The sequence below is a fragment of the Eptesicus fuscus genome, chromosome 20 (genome assembly GCF_027574615.1).
Source record: "Eptesicus fuscus isolate TK198812 chromosome 20, DD_ASM_mEF_20220401, whole genome shotgun sequence".
Lineage (NCBI taxonomy): Eukaryota > Metazoa > Chordata > Mammalia > Chiroptera > Vespertilionidae > Eptesicus > Eptesicus fuscus.
Window position 1 is genome coordinate 12,768,780 of NC_072492.1, and position 17,434 is coordinate 12,786,213.

The 17,434-nt window shown below is 48.2% G+C and overlaps 1 protein-coding gene across 8 annotated transcripts in view; it reads right to left on the reverse strand.

Moving 5' to 3' along the window:
• Window positions 1–171: 171 nt before the first annotated feature.
• NUP88 (nucleoporin 88) overlaps window positions 172–17,434 on the reverse strand; it is a 41,084-nt gene continuing 23,821 nt past the window's right edge. For 5 of the 8 annotated variants that reach the window (XM_008156731.3, XM_054709759.1, XM_054709757.1 and 2 more), the window contains 10 exons: window positions 9,488–9,586; window positions 7,839–7,929; window positions 5,134–5,235; window positions 2,462–2,620; window positions 2,048–2,173; window positions 1,872–1,937; window positions 1,656–1,736; window positions 1,264–1,390; window positions 809–927; window positions 172–416 (listed from right to left, as the gene is read on the reverse strand). In XM_008156731.3, the coding sequence (XP_008154953.2) occupies window positions 353–416; window positions 809–927; window positions 1,264–1,390; window positions 1,656–1,736; window positions 1,872–1,937; window positions 2,048–2,173; window positions 2,462–2,620; window positions 5,134–5,235; window positions 7,839–7,929; window positions 9,488–9,586 (1,034 nt within the window). In that variant the 3' untranslated portion in view covers window positions 172–352. The remainder of the gene's footprint in view (window positions 417–808; window positions 928–1,263; window positions 1,391–1,655; window positions 1,737–1,871; window positions 1,938–2,047; window positions 2,174–2,461; window positions 2,621–5,133; window positions 5,236–7,838; window positions 7,930–9,487; window positions 9,587–17,434) is intronic. The other 3 variants (XM_028133039.2, XM_028133041.2, XM_028133043.2) reach the window with 3 other exon arrangements.

Below are 17,434 nucleotides of genomic sequence, written 5' to 3' on the forward strand. Positions count from 1 at the left end.
CAAGTTCCTGTCCCTTTTCAGAATCACATTTCTGGTGTTGGCACTTTAACATGCAGCTCTTAATCTTGCTCAGCTATGGAGAAAACTCAGAGTTCTTGGGCTTTTAAAGAAATCCTAAGCCATTGTTGAACACAATCATCAACTTAAGCTTATATATAAAGCACATTCCAATTTTTAAACAAAAGCATTTATTCAATAATTAGAAAACAAGTAAAGTATGAAAATGATGAACAGTAACACCAAAGCTCATCCAAATGCCTCTATAAATTAGATAATGCTACTGGCTTGTTTTTACAGTTTGAGCTCAAGCCTTCACTTGTGTTAACTTCAGGTGCGACTGTTGCTGGTGGTGTCAGAAGTTGACATGATTTCGGATATCATTAATCTGCTTCACCATTTCTCTTATGTGTTCACCCCTGTAAAATCATAAAATCACTTTTGTGAATAGAACAAATGAGTAAGCCATAAAGAATTTAAACTAGTTAGTAATGTTGAAATTAGAAGTGCTTTGCTAAAATTAACAGGTTAACATTTCAGATGGATAGTAATGGTGTTTACTACTAATTTAAGGCTAACAACAGTGGCAAATAGTATTTTAACATGTTCACTGGGGAACACACCTTGACCACACAACAAAATCATATTACAATGAAGTCGTCATCTCTTAAGTCCTTTATCACATGGCTCCCATTCCAGTAAACGTGACATACAAATGCGCAGTAATGTCAGCTGGGCAGAGAAAGGCTCATTTTGGCTATTTATTTAAAAGAAAAAGCTCTCATAACAGCAGACCGGCAGTCTTACTTACTCTTCCTTCAGGATGGACTGAATGCACTTCCGCTGGTAGGCACTGAGGGTAATGGTGGGTTTTTGAGGACTCAGTACCTTTTCCATCTTGCGCTGCTGATAGTCTTTTTTCATAGTAACCTTAAGTATCAAACAGAACATGGTTTTTTTTTGCTGTCGTTTGCTACATGTCTTCATGGTATCTTTTTACTTTTTAAGTCTGTTTTTGTTGTTGAAAAGTATTACAGATTTCCCTCCACACACATTTCCCTCCTCATTGACCCCCTCTTCCCCACTCCTGCCCCCTTCCCAGGCCTTCACTGCATTACTGTCTGTGTCCATGGATTATACTTGTAAGTTCTTCAGTAAATCTCTTCCCACCTTCCCTGCCCCCCTGAGAATTTTTTATATTTTATAAAATTATTTTCTACAGAACAAACCTAAGTACAAAATTTAACAACCTATATTCATTCCTACCTGTTTGATGGCATTGCCCAAATGTCGAAGTTGATCAGGTATCAGCTGTAATTCTTTCTTCATGTCTCTCTCACTATCAGAGAGAACTGGAAGCTGAGAATGAAAACTGTGAAGTACTTTTTTCATCCTTTAAAAAAGGCAAGAAAATATCCCAGCTTAACATCTCTGCTACTTAGGAATCAATCTGATGCCTACGGAGGAGGCCCCACAGGATGGGGGAACGCATCACTGCACTGTCTTCCCTAAGGTGCCTCAGGAGAGGTGAGGGAGCCAGCCCACCCTGCAGGCTGGGAGAGCACTCCAGGCCGCTTCCCGTGGCGCTGTTAACATCTGAGCACGGAGGCGCACCAGTAGTACCTGAGCGGGGAACTGAATGTTGTAGGACCACTGACCTGTTTGTGATATCTTCTTGTTTTTCCTTGGCTTCCTCATATTTGTCAGCTAAGCGCTCAGCCATTTCCCGCAGACTTTTCCTAATGGCAGAAAAAACGGGACTCTTAGGGTCCACCTTGATGGTGAAGCCAGCTAATGTGGTCTGGGCTTTAGGGTGAGATACAGTTCAAGTCTTCTTGAGCTATTGTTTTTTCCTCCCCAATTTTGGCACTTACCTTTCCTCTCGACAATAATTGAGATCTTCAAGTTGTTTCTTTTTTTGGTCACATAGTAATTTGATCCTTCAAAAGCAAAAAGAAAAAAAGAAATGTAATGGGAAGTCAGGTCAAGGCCATTATACAGTGTCGGCTGCCCGCCGGGAGCTGGTGGTACGCGAGCAAAGGCCACCTACCTCCGCTGAATCTCCTCCTTGGCCAGGTCCTGTTTAAGAATGTACTGTTCTCTGAACACCTGGGTGGCTCTGCTGATGAGCTGAAGACATTCTTCGGGAGGAGGGGCTGTATCTTTTTCAGATGATCTTTAAAAAAAAAGTTTCTACCATTACTTTCCTTAGCTGAGTAAAACAACTAAAAATTGACTCAAGTCATAGCTGCTTTTTATACTTCCTGTTTATCATTTTCAAGTGCCTCTATATCCATTCTGTCTATTCACTATTTCGATTAAATATGCCCTATGTTTCTTCCAACTCCAACATAGTGAAAAGTACATGAAATGAAATAAACAGCTGAGGACAGACAGGATGAACAGTAATTGGGAAAATAGAGAAGGGAACCAGTTCTTAAAACCTATAACCTATATCCCATACTTCAAAAATGCTGGATTTGCAACATTACGTTGCAAAATGCTTCTTATATGCTTTTCAAAGGAATCCGGGGCTTCAGCTAAAATTCGGAGGGGAGACTCTGCCACTTCAACATCTCCTTGAGTACAAAGCAGGGGAGGAGACGCTGGATGGACTGTGCTTCTGCAAAATAAATCAAACGAAATCTACCATGAAGTAGCTCCCTGTATCAGAGGAAAACATTACCCACATCTGCCCAGAACCTTGAGACTCTTTAAAGGAACTATCAAGTGGCACTGTGTGTGAGTACCAGGATGCACATTTCTGCCATGAAGACAGCACCTTGGGGGGCTACCCCCTTATTCTATCAATGCTAGCATTTGTCAAGGCATTTTGGGCCCCGTCACTCCAAATTCTTTTTGTAAAAATCAAGGCAGCACAGGGTATAAATTCATCACGAACTTTTCTGCAAGGACTTGAAAGCCAGTTATAAGCCAGAGTCACAAATATAAATGAATCACTCATTTCCTAGGTACAGTTTGGATTTGATCAAAACCAATATTCACCCAGATAATCACTAAATACTGTACTTACTCTCTATATAACTTGACTTATAAAAATTACATTCACTCGAATATTACAAATATTCACAATGGCAATTTCAGAAAGCTTGAAAGACTTCAAAAGTTAACACCATGGTGAGAAATTTACTCTGAATACAACAATAATCTGGGAATTTGTTAAACAATACTACACTACTAGAGGCCTGGTGCACAAAATTCGTGCACTGGGGGGGGTGTCCCTCAGCCCAGCCTGCACCCTCTCCAATCTGGGACCCCTCGAGGGATGTCCGGCTGCCCGTTTAGACCCGATCCCAGGAGGATCGGGCCTAAACGGGCAGCCGGACATCCCTCTCACAATTCAGGACTGTTGGCTCCCAACCCCTCTCCTGCCTGCCTGCCTGATCACCCCCTAACCACTCCCCTGCCAGCCTGATTGATGCCTTAACTGCTCCCCTGCCAGCCTGATTGCCCCTAACTGCCCTCCCCTGCAGGCCTGGTCACCCCTAACTGCCCTCCCCTGCAGGCTTACTCGCCCTCAAGTGCCCTCCCTTGCAGGCCTGATCCCTCCCAACTGTCCTCCCCTGCCAGCCATCTTGTGGCAGCCATCTTTGACCACATGGGGCAGGCAACTTGTGTTGGAGTGATGGTAAATTTGCATATTACTCTTTTATTAGATAGGATAGAGGCGTGGTGCACGGGTGGGGGCCAGCTGGTTTGCCCTGAAGGGTGTCCTGGATCAGGATGGGGGTTCCCTTGGGGCGTGGGGTGGCCTGGGCGAGGGGCCTATGGTGGTTTGCAGGCCAGCCACGCCCCCCAGCGACCCATGCGGAGGCCCTGGTATCTGGGATTTATTTATCTTCTATAATTGAAACTTTGTAGCCTTGAGCGGAGACCAGGGCTGGCCAGGAAGTTTGGCTTCCTCCATCGACAGGGAAACCCAAGCCTCCTGCTCGCTCTGTGGCCGCAGCCATTTTTGTTGGGTTAATTTGCATAGTCACTCCTGATTGGCTGGTGTGCGTAGCTTGTGGGTATAGCGGAGGTACAGTAAATTTGCATATTACTCTTTTATGAGATAGGATAGACAACCTGTATTTCAGGGAGTTAGTAGAAAACATGATTTGAATGTATCTAGATAACATTCCAGTTTTCTTTTCCTCTGAGATTCACATTTTTATTCTGAAGTAACCCAGTATGTAGATCTTATTTTACTAAAGGTAGGATGGGTTTTTAAAAATATGCTTGAGGCAAAAGGCAAAAAGGAATCTTTTCAGGCATTTTATTACTTTTGTTTATTTTTGCTAGAGTTTTTAGTCTCTTTTAGTGTAAGTAATACAAAATTGACAGAGTTCTTTTGCTTTCCAAAGAGTGTAACTTATCAATCTTCAAAGAGCATGGGAGTTCCTTGAAGGATAGTAAATTAAGGGCAGTATTTCAAACTGTGTATCTAAAAGTACATGCTCTGAAATGACACCAAGAGACTTGGGGAGTGGGGGTGCCAGTGTCCAACACTGGTGGCTTATTCCCGCCGTTATAAAACCCAGAATGACATTCCAGGGTTGCTGGAAAAACAAACAAAAAAACCCGGCGCTTATAGCTTCATATGAGTGCTTTAAGAAGGAAGATTACGAGTTCAGCTATATACCACCTGACTTTCAGAGTTACACAGTCTATGACATCCCTCTGAGCCTGGCAGAAATGGAGAAGTTCAAGTGTGAGCATGGACTTGGGAGTGAGAAAGCCCTGTACTAGTTTGCAGCCTGGCTCGAAGTGCTACTTGAGCATTTACTGAACCTCTCGAGCCCTGTTTCCTCTTACAAGATGGGCACGATAGTGTTGTGCTTACAGGGCCACTCTGGTTACAGGAGAAAATGCATGTAACTGCCTTACTTGTAGGTCTGGCACATAGTTAGAATATGATAATCGCTGAATATAACTCACATTAATGGAGTTCACTATTTAATTTTAGTATGCTTTCCCATATCATGCCTAAAACTAATCCTATTTTACCTTTCCAACTCTCATCAGAAGCCAAAGCATAATCCAAGTAACTTCAAGCCAGTTTCTAAGGGCATTTCCCCAGTTTAGATCTTGCAGAATTAACAAGTTGTGTGGGGAATACAACATGGTACTTACAATAAAGGCCTTATGAGGCATTCATAGGTACTGGTGATGCAGATCATCGTGGGCCCCAGGATATCAGGGACAATCCAGAACCCCTGAATGGGAGCTGGCTGCCTGGAAACACACAGGCACAGGAAGTTAGAAAACGGCAAATGCAGTGGATCCACGTGTAATGACATGGCTGAGGTTCGCCGCCTTCTCTGGCTGGGCTATCAGTTGCCTGGGACCTGCTCTTAGTGCAGTAACCTCAAAGGTGCTGACCTGGAAACCTGTAATACTCACAGCTTTGACTGGTTTGAACACCTGTCACTTAGTAGCCTAGAGGCCATTTGATTTATAAGTAACTCAGGAACCCAGAGCCTCACGGTGCGCACTAACCTCAGCAGTTACCATGATTCAATGAAGTTATACGTGTCTCTCTCCCCAACTTGCACAGAAGCCCCAGCTGTCTCTGCCTAGCCCAGACGAAGTGCTCAGAAACTACTGACTGAATTTCAGTCTACCTCACATGAAAAATCCAATGCAGCCCAACATCTGTCACAGGACTTCATTTCCAGCACACAGCTTGCATCTCCCTCTTAGTGCTGGTTATTTCACTGAAGGAAATGTCTTTCCTGCCAACAGGCTACTCCACCTGCCCCAATGTTCATCCCACCCACACAGCACACTTCCGCCCTGGACTGACCATGCCATTTCCTCACCTCTTCTGATCTCAACGCTATAGTTTCTTTTCTTTTTTTAATATATATTTTATTTTTTTTTACAGAGAGGAAGGGAGAGGGATAGAGAGTTAGAAACATTGATGGGAGAGAAACATTGATCAGCTGCCTCCTGCACGCCTCCCACTGGGGATGTGCCTGCAACCAAGGTACATGCCCTTGACCGGAATCGAACCTGGGACCTTTCAGTCCGCAGGCCGACGCTCTATCCACGGAGCCAAACCGGTTAGGGCTCAACGCTATAGTTTCAAAATCTCCTATTGTCTAATTACCCTCAGCTTATAAACATGCTCACATCTCTTCCATTCAAAACTCTTTCCAGCCGTGACCGGTTTGGCTCAGTGGATAGAGCATCAGCCTGCGGACTGAAAGGTCCCAGGTCTGATTCCGGTCAAGGGCATGTACCTTGGTTGCGGGCACATACCCAGTGGGGGGTGTGCAGGAGGCAGTTGATCGATGTTTCTCTCTCATTGATGTTTCTAACTATCTCTCTCCCTTCCTCTCTCTAAAAAAAAAATCAATAAAATATATTTAAAAACAAACAAAAAAACACTCTTTCCACTATAATTTCAATCTCTTCCTAACCTAGTTTTTCTTCCCTTCTGTTTACCTAGAATCAGCAGACTTTAAATTGTAACCTATAAGAGGGGAGGTAGGCAAGGGGGAGTCTGTATTTTATCTTTTCAGTGTGAAATCTACACACAGAAAGAGTGCATACACTCTGTAACCACTATCCAGGCCACCAATCCGAACGCTGCCGCTACCTGATCCAGCCTTCCACTCCTTAGAGCAGTCACCGCTATTCTGACTTTTATGGTACTCATGCTCCTGCTTTGCTTCATCATTCTCCTATCTATGTATTCCTTCCTAGGCGATACTCTACCCGTTTAATTTTACCTGTTTTTGAAATGTACGTAAGTGGAATTTTATTAGCTCTTTTCCCTGTTCACTTTTCACTCTGGTGCTCTCCTCCCCTACCTACCATTGTTTCCCTCCCAGTTCCAGATGAAGCCCCTGTACTGCCAAGTCTAGACTCATGACTTCTTCCTGCTGCTGCCCACTGCCTGCTCCCTGAAACACCCACCTCCTGGGCATCTGACATATTTTCCTTCAGGTTTCCTGTAGCCTTTCTGGCAGCCCTGGACTCGTTTCCTTCCTTGGCTGGGCTCCTCTATCTTGACACACTGACTGTCACAGGTCTCCTCTACTCATTCTAGGCTCCTTTCTGAGTAACCCTAACCATAGACACACTCCAAAGCTGACAATTCCCACATCCATACTGTTCTAGCCCAGACCATCCAAACTCCAGACACATGTCCAACAGCCTACTGAGTGCCTCTGCTTGGATGTGCCACAGCAACAGAAAACTCCCAGTGCCCCCATTAACACATCTCCATCCTCCCAAACATACTTTCTCCTATGTCCCACATGTCTCCAAGGGACCACATCTACACAGTTATCCCAGGGAGGAACTTGGGAGTCATTCTAGACACTTCCCTTTATTTAGTCATCAAATATTTACTGAACATCCCCGAGGCACGTCAGACAGCGAGTATGCTGACAGGAGGGGACAGTGAATGGCAGGAAACAGATGTGGTCTCTGCTCTCATGAAACATACTCTAGCAGTGGTGACAGACAGGAGTAATTATCAAATACAGACACCACCTTGAATGTACTACAAAGAAAATGACAGAATAACAGGAGAACCTCAGGTTAGACTGGGGAATCAAGGAATCCCTTCTGAAGAGTTGGTACTAAGTTAAGTTCAGGAAGAATCAGTAGTTAGCCAGTGCAGACAGCCAACTACAGCTGCACGGGACAAGACCTCCCAGACAGAGGACACAGTATGTGAGGGTCCTGAGACAGGGGAGCTCTGGATGATCACTGGACGAACTGATACTCTTAAGGGTGAGCTGCATGTGAGTGTGATGCATACATGTATCTGGATTACTGGGGCAAACAACAGTTACCTGTGTAGACAAGGAGTTGGTTCTTACCTGCATGGCAATGGCTTTGTACAAAGGATGTGTTCTACAAAGCATTTCTGTTCCGTAGCAAGTTCCTGTAAACTATCCTTATCTTCTTCATCTACAAAGGAACACATTATCCCATTACATAAGTTCACTGATGCACAAATGTCTCCAAATTAAAATGCTGACAAGTATTAATTAAACGCAATTAAGTTCTTATCTCAAACCATTGCTTCCTCTTTTTTTCTTGGTTAATCCTCACCTGAGGATATTTTTTCCATTAATTTTTTCTTTTTTTCAGAGTGGAAGGGAGGAAGGGAAGGGGGAGGGGGGGAGAAAAACATCAATATGAGATACATCAATTGGGTGCCTTCCACATGTGCCCGGACTGGGGATTGAACCCACAACCTAGGTATCTGCCCTTGACCAAGAATCGAACCTATGACCCTTTGATGTGCAAGCTGGTGCTCTAACCACCGATCCACACCAGCCAGGGCAAATTTTTATTGTTTTAAGACGTTTGTGGCGATTTATAATAGCAGCAATAGAAAGCTAATTCACAAAGCACTTGGTCTTCACCATGAAGTATGGCGTTAGCTGTGGATTTTTCAAAGCTGCCCTATATCAGTTTGAGGACGTGCCTTTCTATTACTAGTTTGTTGAGTATTTTTAACATGAAAAGCTATTAAATTTTCTTAAATGCATTTTCTCTATTAAGATAATCATGGTTTTTGTCCTTTATGCTATTGCTATGCTATATAATACCTGGATTGATTTCTGGGTGTTAAACTACCCTTGCATTCCTGGGATAAATCCCACTTAGTCATGGTATATGATGTTTTTTATATGTTGCTGGATTTGGTTTGCTAGTACTTTGTCGAGGATTTTTCTATCCATATTCATGAGAGATATCTGTCTGTAGTTTTCTTGTCATCTTTGTCTGGTTTTGGTATCGGTAATACTGACCTCATAGAGTTAGAAAGTGTTCCTCTCCTATTTTTTGGAAATGCTTGTGAATAATTGAAATTTATTCTTTAAATGTGAAGCCAGCTTGTCCTGAACTTTTCTTTTTAGGTAGTTTTGTTTACTAATTCAATCTCTTTACTTGAATAGGTCTATTCAAATTTTCTACTTCTTGAGTCAGTTTTGGTAGCCTGTGTCTTTCTAGAAATTTGTCCATTTCATCTAAGTTATCTAATTGGCATACAGCTATTCTATTATAATCATTTCTGTTTCTGAAAGATCAGGAGTAATAACCCCTATTTAATGCCTGTCATAATTTGAGTCCTCTCTTTTATTTTTGGTCAGACTGTCTAAAGGCTTGTCAACTTTGTTAATTTTTTCAATGAACCAACTTTTGGTTTCATTAATTTTCTACTCCAAAATTACTTTTCTATTCCAAACTACTTAAAAATAAAAAGTTTTTATTGATTTCAGAGACAGAGGAAGGGAAAGATAGAAATATCAATGATGAGAATCCCTGATTGGCTGCCTCTTGCATACCCGCTACTGGGGATCCAGCCTGAAACCCAAGCATATGTCCTGACCAGGAATCAAACTGACGAACTCTTGGTGCATGGGACAATGCTCAGTCAACTAAGCCACACAGGCCAGGGTTTTTCCAAACTCCTTTTAACAGGATCTGTGAAACATACTGAAAAGCACAGAAAACTCACCTGATGCAAGAAATTTATGAAGTTTATGAATCCAAGTTAGTCCAACACTATGTACACCAGCTTCATGAGTACAGTGGTATCTTGAGGGACACTTGGGATCTGCAAATAGAATCATTAATGATATAAAGGAAGCCATTGGAAAACTAAAAATATTCACTCCAGCAGCCCAAAAACACGTTTTCTGATGAAAGTGATGGAAGATCAACAGGACATTTTTATTATGACACTATGTTAGGGGGTTATTGAAATTTTAAAATCTGAATTCAACTTTTAAATATATTTTAGGTGTTTTAAAAAGTATGATGAATAAACACAATGCAAATACATTATTTTCTAAATATTAATGCAACAGAGTTCACCAAAATATAAACACTTGCTACCGGGTAATCATTTATGTTTTTCTGTCCCTTTGTGCATTTGTTTACAGGTATTCAAATAAAATGATTAAAAAGATTATAGGTCTGCAGAAAACTTATGCACACATCTACTTACATGAAATTGTTGAAGCAAGCGCACTCCTATAGCACAGGTACACTAAAAGATTTCAGTATAACTGGTTAGTGGACAGTTCTGTCATAACACAGTAAAGGAGGTATGAAATGTGAAGCTTTACTTGTCTTGATAATGTTGACCCACAGAAAAGTTTATTTTAAGTTCTACTTCCAATTTTTGTTTGACAACCACTTATATTTATACTAAAAAATATGAGCAGCTGTGCCCTAGCTGGCTTGGCTCATTTGATAGAGCACCAGCCTGTGGACTGATGTGTGCCAGGTTTAATTCTGGTTAAGGGCACATGCCCAGGCTGCAGACTCGATCCCCAGTAGGGGATGTACAGGAGGCAGCCAATCAATGATTCTGTCATTATTGATGTTTCTCTCTCTCTCTATTTCTATCTCCCTCTCCCTTCCTCTCTGAAATCAATAAAAATATATTTTAAAAAAATATGATCAGTTATGTAATTTTAATGAAATTTTCTATACTTCTTTTGAGCCCTAGTATCAGTAAGACCATTCTGAGACTAAAAGAGGAGCTCCTAAATACTGATTATTATTTACAAACTAGTGGCCCAGTGCACAAATTCGTGCACATTGAAAGGAAATTAATTAGAAGAAATATTTTAATATTGCTATTCGCCCTTTACCTATAATAGAAGTGTCAATCAAATTCATGATCAACAATGACAGATGGAAACACACATGTGCAATTGGCTCCAGCAAGAGCTTTATGTGTATCGTGCATGCACAAGTCAACTTAGCCTTTTATAGATATAGAATAAAGTTGCTTACTTAGACCTGCTTTCTGATTTGGCTAATTTTTTTCCAGCCCAATGAAGCACCCCAACTTCTCTTTCAGGTAATTGTCAGCAACACAGCAGTAAATATCAACACGAAGCAGATTATTATTGTAGATTACGCAGGGAGAGCAAAGGGTAAAATATTTAACTGCAGCAGTGTTTGACTATATTCTGCGCAGTGAGAAAACTTGAAGTCATTTTCAAGGTCCACCATTTCTTCTTTTCAGTCAGGTCATGTTTCTAAGCTTTTTAAATCTCTGTTTTGTGGCTAATGAAAAGAAAATAGGATTCTACTGAGTCTCCTATCTACATACTCCAGGACTTCTGTGAGGATCAAATGAGATGAGGTACGGGAAAATGCTTCACAGACATTTGTTTAAAGTGTGAAATATTGAGGGGGAACCAAGATGGCGGCATAGTTAAACAACTAATCTGCTGCCTCACACAACAATTTCAAAAATACAACTAAAAGACAAAAACGTCTACCACCCAGAACCACGGGAAAGCTGGCTGAGTGGAAGATTTACAACTAAGAAGAGAAAGAAGCACAATCGCTGAAAAGCTGAGGTATGGAGGCACGTGAATCGGGCCGGCGGCGGGCGGCTGGGTGCGCGGCTTTTCTTCAACCCGCAGGGAGACAAGCTCCCGATCACTGAAATCCAGTTTCTGGGGACACTCAGGGGACCCAGGCACCTACGGGGAGAAGCTGGACTCTCGGCCATCGGGTCGGAAAGTGAGAGTGACTTTTGCAGTGGTGCGCCCAGCAATCATTGTTTACTGCACTGGAGCGCGGGGCACAGGGACTTGGAAACGTGGAAAGGCAGAGACGGCTGACGGCAGCCATCGCCGTTGGCCACGCCCCAGCCTAGTGACGCCCTGAGACCCCGCCCCGCCCTGAGGCCCCGCCCCGCACATTCTACAAACCCGCCCCGGCTCCACACAGCGGCTTTTGCATATAAATGGCCTGTTCTGGAGCAGCTTAACCAACTGCAGCTCCAGTCAGACTGCTCCAAAACCGCCCAAGCAAAGGAGGAGAAAACTAGCCCTTGCTGTAGCTCCTGCTGGGGGACACACAGTACACAAGGGTACATCAAGAGTGTCCACCTCAAGTAACTGGGAGGCTGACCCGTTGAACCAATAGGACACCTAGTACACAAAACTACCCTACCAACTTAGGGAAGCAGAGAATATGAGAAGGCAAGGAAACAGATCACAAACCAAAGAAATGGAGGAGAACAAGCGACTGGACATAGAGTTCAAAACCACGGTTATAAGGTTTTTCAAGAATTTCATGGAAAAGGCCGATAAATTCAATGAGGTCCAACTAGAAATTAAACATACACTGACTGAGATAAAAAATATTATACAGAGACCCAAAAGCAGACTAGAGGATTGCAAGAATCAACTCAAAGATTTGGAATACAAAGAGGCCAAGGACACTCCTCCAGAGAAGCATGAAGAGAAGAGAATTCAGAAAGTTGAAGATAGTGTAAGAAGCCTCTGGGACAACTTCAAGCGAACCAACATCAGAATTATGGGGGTACCAGAAGAAGAGAGAGAGCAAGATGCTCAAAACCTATTTGAAGAAATAATGAACGAAAACTTCCCCCACCTGATGAAAGAAATAGACTTACAAGTCCAGGAAGCGCACAGAACCCCAAACAAAAGGAATCCAAAGAGGACCACACCAAGACACATCATAATTAAAATGCCAAGAGCAAAAGACAAAGAGAGAATCTTACAAGCAGCAAGAGAAAAACAGTTCGTTACCTACAAGGGAGCTCCCATACGATTATCAGCTAATTTCTCAACAGAAACCATGCAGGGAGAAACCAAGATGGCGGCATAGGTGAAACACCTAACCTGCAGCCGGGCACAACAATTTCAAAGGCAGAACTAGAGGTCAGAACGGACATCGTCCAGAACCACAGGAGAGCTGGCGGACTGAAATGCCCACAGATGGGGGGAAGGAGAAGGCCACGGGGACAATCGGGGGAGCCGTAAAAGCCTGAGGTATGGAGAAACTGGCGGAGACACGAGCACGCGCGCCTGCGGGGAGGATGGAGCCGGAGAGGAAGGGGCGGCTGACGGCCTGGCCGGCGTTCACTGGCAGGAAGGAGATAAAGGCTCCGGAGTGCGCTAAGCGCTGGCTCCGACTGCACTGAGCGCCAGTTCCGGGCGAAACCCTGGGAAGCCAGGCGCAGGCTGGGGGAATGAATCTGGGCTGTGGGGCGCAGGCACAGAGGAGCGGGGGAAGGCAGAGCTCCAGAGGCGCGCACGGGAAGGGGCGCAAAGGACGGACTGTTGCCTGCGCCACTGAACTGCCCTAGCGGGAAGGAGACATAAGCTCAGGACCGTGCTGAACCCCAGTTCCGACTGCACTGAACCCCAGTTCCGGGCGAATCCCTGGGAAGCCAGGCGCACGCTGGGGGAATGAATTTGGGCTGTGGTGGCGGAGGCACAGAGAAGCGGCGGCTCCAGACGCGCGCACTGGAAGGTGCGCAGAGGACGAACTTTTGCCTGCGCCACTGGGTGGCCCTGCTGGGAAGGAGACAGGGACGCCAGACTGCGCTGAGACCCAGTTCCAACTGCACTGAAGCCCAGTTCCAGGCGAGAATCTGGGAGTCCAGATTCATTAGGGGAGGGACTGGACTGTTTGGCAGTGGGCGAAACTCCAGGGCGCGTTTCTCTCAGAGGTGTTTGCAAGGAATACAGAGGGACACAGACACAGGAGCCTCATAGGGCGGGGCTGACAGGAAGCCAAGGTTGTAGGCTCCACCCTGTAGCTCCGCCCCAGCCAAGCTGAGCAGAAGCTTTTTCCTGCTGAGTGCCTCAGGTAGTGGCTGACCCACACTGCATTGGAGACCCAGAAACGAGGGCATCTAGTGGTTGGTGGGAGATGACACCAGATTTCAATCACTTGCATAAGGGAGGCATTCTAGAAGCAGACTCAGTGAGCGCCAAGGCATTGCTGCATCAAGACCCGGCACACAAACATGTCTCCTGCACAGCAACTCTTCCTATATGGACAAAGAGGGTCCTCACGGCCAATTGGCCTGGAGGACAATTCCTCCCAGTGACACCAACAACAATCAAGACTTAACTGTACAAAGGAGGACCAAGATGGAGACATAGGGCGGCAGCCTGATCGTTGCCTACCACAACAATATTGAGACTACGACGGGAGAGCAGAGCAGACACCAGCCAGAAAGACCGGGGGGCTGGCTGAGCAGATGCTCTACAACTAGAATAAAAGAGAGGGGTACGCAGGATGATGCTGATGCCGGTGACCCAAAGTCCACACTTTAAGAACTATGGCTCAGGCGACACAATGGTGGCCAGGAACGTGCTTGGCGCAGTTCCCCCGGCGGTCTCCGGCTGAGGGGATGGCTCCACTCGCTGCCGAGCACGGACAGACGAGCCCCTGGGAGACATGGGGTGGGAGACTCCGTGCTTGCTGACCTCCGAGTCCTTCAAGAATCTCAATGCCCCGAAGTGGCCAGGTGTGCACGCTCAGCGACGCAGCGACACCGGACCAGCCCACCGCTGGGTACCGGGCACACCGGAGCCTTGCCGAGCCCGCCGCCCAACGAGTTCTGCGGCAGCCGCCCTGGAGCTCTGAGAAAATGACCGAAGGAATTGCTGAGAGGGAATTGACCAACAGGAATTGGGATCAAGAAGACGAAACCCCGCTGAGACCCGAGTCCAGGCGAGCCTGCGAGCCTCTGGGCTCAGATGTGGTCACACGCCTCTGGGTCTAGGTGAGGCCTCACGCCCCTGGGTTTGGGCGAGGCCACGCGCCCCTGGGTCCAGGTGAAGCTGGATTCCGGGTTCGGGTGAGGCCATGTGCCCCTGGGTCCGGGCGAATCTGAACCCTGGGTCCGGGTGAGGCCGTGGGCCCCTGGATCCGGGTAAGGCTGGGTCCCGAGTACGGGTGAGGCTGTGAGCCCCTGGATCCGGGTGAGACCACGCGACCAGGGGTCTGAGAGAGGTAACGCGCCCCTGGGTCCGGGTGGCTTCGTGCACCTAGGTCCAGGTGAGGCCACGTGCCCCTGGGTCTGAGAGAGGCCACGCACCCCTAGGTCCGGGTGAGACCGTGTGTCCCTGGATCCGGGTGAGGCCTCGTGCGCCTAGGCCCGGGTGAGGCCACGTGCCCCTGGGTCTGGGGGAGGCCAGGTGTCCCTGGGTCCGGGTGAGACCGTGTGTCCCTGGATCCGGGTGAGGCCTCGTGCGCCTAGGCCCGGGTGAGGCCACGTGCCCCTGGGTCTGGGGGAGGCCAGGCGTCCCTGGATCCGGGTGAGACCTCGTGCACCTAGGCATGGGTGAGGTCACGTGCCCCGGGGTCTGAGAGGCCAAGCGTCCCTGGGTCCGGGTGAGACCATGTGTCCCTGGATCCGGGTGAGGCCGCGTGCACCTAGGCCCGGGTGAGCCCAAGTGGCCCTGGGTCTGGGAGAGGCCAAGCGTCCCTCGGTCCGGGTGCGACCATGTGTCCCTGGATCCGGATGAGGCCTCGTGCACCTAGGCCCGGGTGAGCCCAAGTGGCCCTGGGTCTGGGAGAGGCCAAGCGTCCCTGGGTCCGGGTGAGACCATGTGTCCCTGGATCCGGGTGAGGCCGCGTGCACCTAGGCCCGGGTGAGCCCAAGTGGCCCTGGGTCTGGGAGAGGCCAAGCGTCCCTCGGTCCGGGTGAGACCATGTGTCCCTGGATCCGGGTGAGGCCGCGTGCACCTAGGCCCGGGTGAGCCCAAGTGGCCCTGGGTCTGGGAGAGGACAAGCGTCCCTGGGTCCGGGTGCGACCATGTGTCCCTGGATCCGGATGAGGCCTCGTGCACTTAGGCATGGGTGAGGTCACGTGCCCCGGGGTCTGAGAGGCCAAGCATCCCTGGGTCCAGGTGAGACCATGTGTCCCTGGATCCGGGTGAGGCCGCGTGCACCTAGGCCCAGGTGAGCCCAAGTGGCCCTGGGTCTGGGAGAGGCCAAGCGTCCCTCGGTCCGGGTGCGACCATGTGTCCCTGGATCCGGATGAGGCCTCGTGCACCTAGGCCCGGGTGAGCCCAAGTGGCCCTGGGTCTGGGAGAGGCCAAGCGTCCCTGGGTCCGGGTGAGACCATGTGTCCCTGGATCCGGGTGAGGCCGCGTGCACCTAGGCCCGGGTGAGCCCAAGTGGCCCTGGGTCTGGGAGAGGCCAAGCGTCCCTCGGTCCGGGTGCGACCATGTGTCCCTGGATCCGGATGAGGCCTCGTGCACCTAGGCCCGGGTGAGCCCAAGTGGCCCTGGGTCTGGGAGAGGCCAAGCGTCCCTCGGTCCGGGTGAGACCATGTGTCCCTGGATCCGGGTGAGGCCTCGTGCACCTAGGCCCGGGTGAGCCCAAGTGGCCCTGGGTCTGGGAGAGGCCAAGCATTCCTGGGTCCGGGTGAGACCATGTGTCACTGGATCCGGGTGAGGCCGCGTGCACCTAGGCCCGGGTGAGCCCAAGTGGCCCTGGGTCTGGGAGAGGCCAAGCGTCCCTGGGTCCGGGTGAGACCATGTGTCCCTGGATCCGGGTGAGGCCGCGTGCACCTAGGCCCGGGTGAGCCCAAGTGGCCCTGGGTCTGGGAGAGGCCAAGCGTCCCTCGGTCCGGGTGAGACCATGTGTCCCTGGATCCGGAAGAGGCCTCGTGCACCTAGGCCCGGGTGAGCCCAAGTGGCCCTGGGTCTGGGAGAGGCCAAGCGTCCCTGGGTCCGGGTGAGACCATGTGTCCCTGGATCCGGGTGAGGCCGCGTGCACCTAGGCCCGGGTGAGCCCAAGTGGCCCTGGGTCTGGGAGAGGCCAAGCGTCCCTCGGTCCGGGTGCGACCATGTGTCCCTGGATCCGGGTGAGGCCGCGTGCACCTAGGCCCGGGTGAGGCCACGTGCCCCTGGGTCTGGGAGAGGCCAAGCGTCCCTGGGTACGGGTGAAGCCAGATCCTGGGTCCGGGTGAGGCCGTGCGCCCATGGATCCATCCGGGTGAGGCTGGGTCCCAGGCCCGGGTGTGACCACGCGCCCCTTGGGTAAGGGTGAGGCCACGTGCCCCTTAGTCTGGGTGACGCTGTGCCCCTGGGTTCGGCCGAGACCAAACCAGAGGGAGTCGGACCTCCATTACCACCATTTGTCCACCATCCAGAGCTGAGGGGTCAGTGCTGACATGTACACATAAGGAACTACTGGACATTGAAATTGGGTCTCAAAAGAACTGTTGGTCCAGGGGGAAGCTCGCTACAGATTGATTCATTTGCCTGTCAGCATAACTATTATTGATCGTCTCACATTCAGTTCTTATTAGTATATATCTAGTGACATATGATCTCGCTCATCTAGGGGAAATGATGAACAACATAGACTGAGGAACAAGAACAGAACCAGAAGCAAGGAGGCATCGATCGGACTATCGGGCCTCAGAGGGAGGATAGGGGAGGGAAGGGGGAGGGTGGGGGGAGGGGGAGAGTTCAACCAAAGGACCTGTATGCATGCATATAAGCCTATCCAACGGTTAAGTTCAACAGGGGATTGGGGCATGCGTGGGGAGAGGGGTGGGATGGGAATGGGGGGATGAGGACAAATATGTGACACCTTAATCAATAAAGAAATTAAAAAAAAAAAATTCTAGTTGGGATGAAAATAAAACAAATAAAAA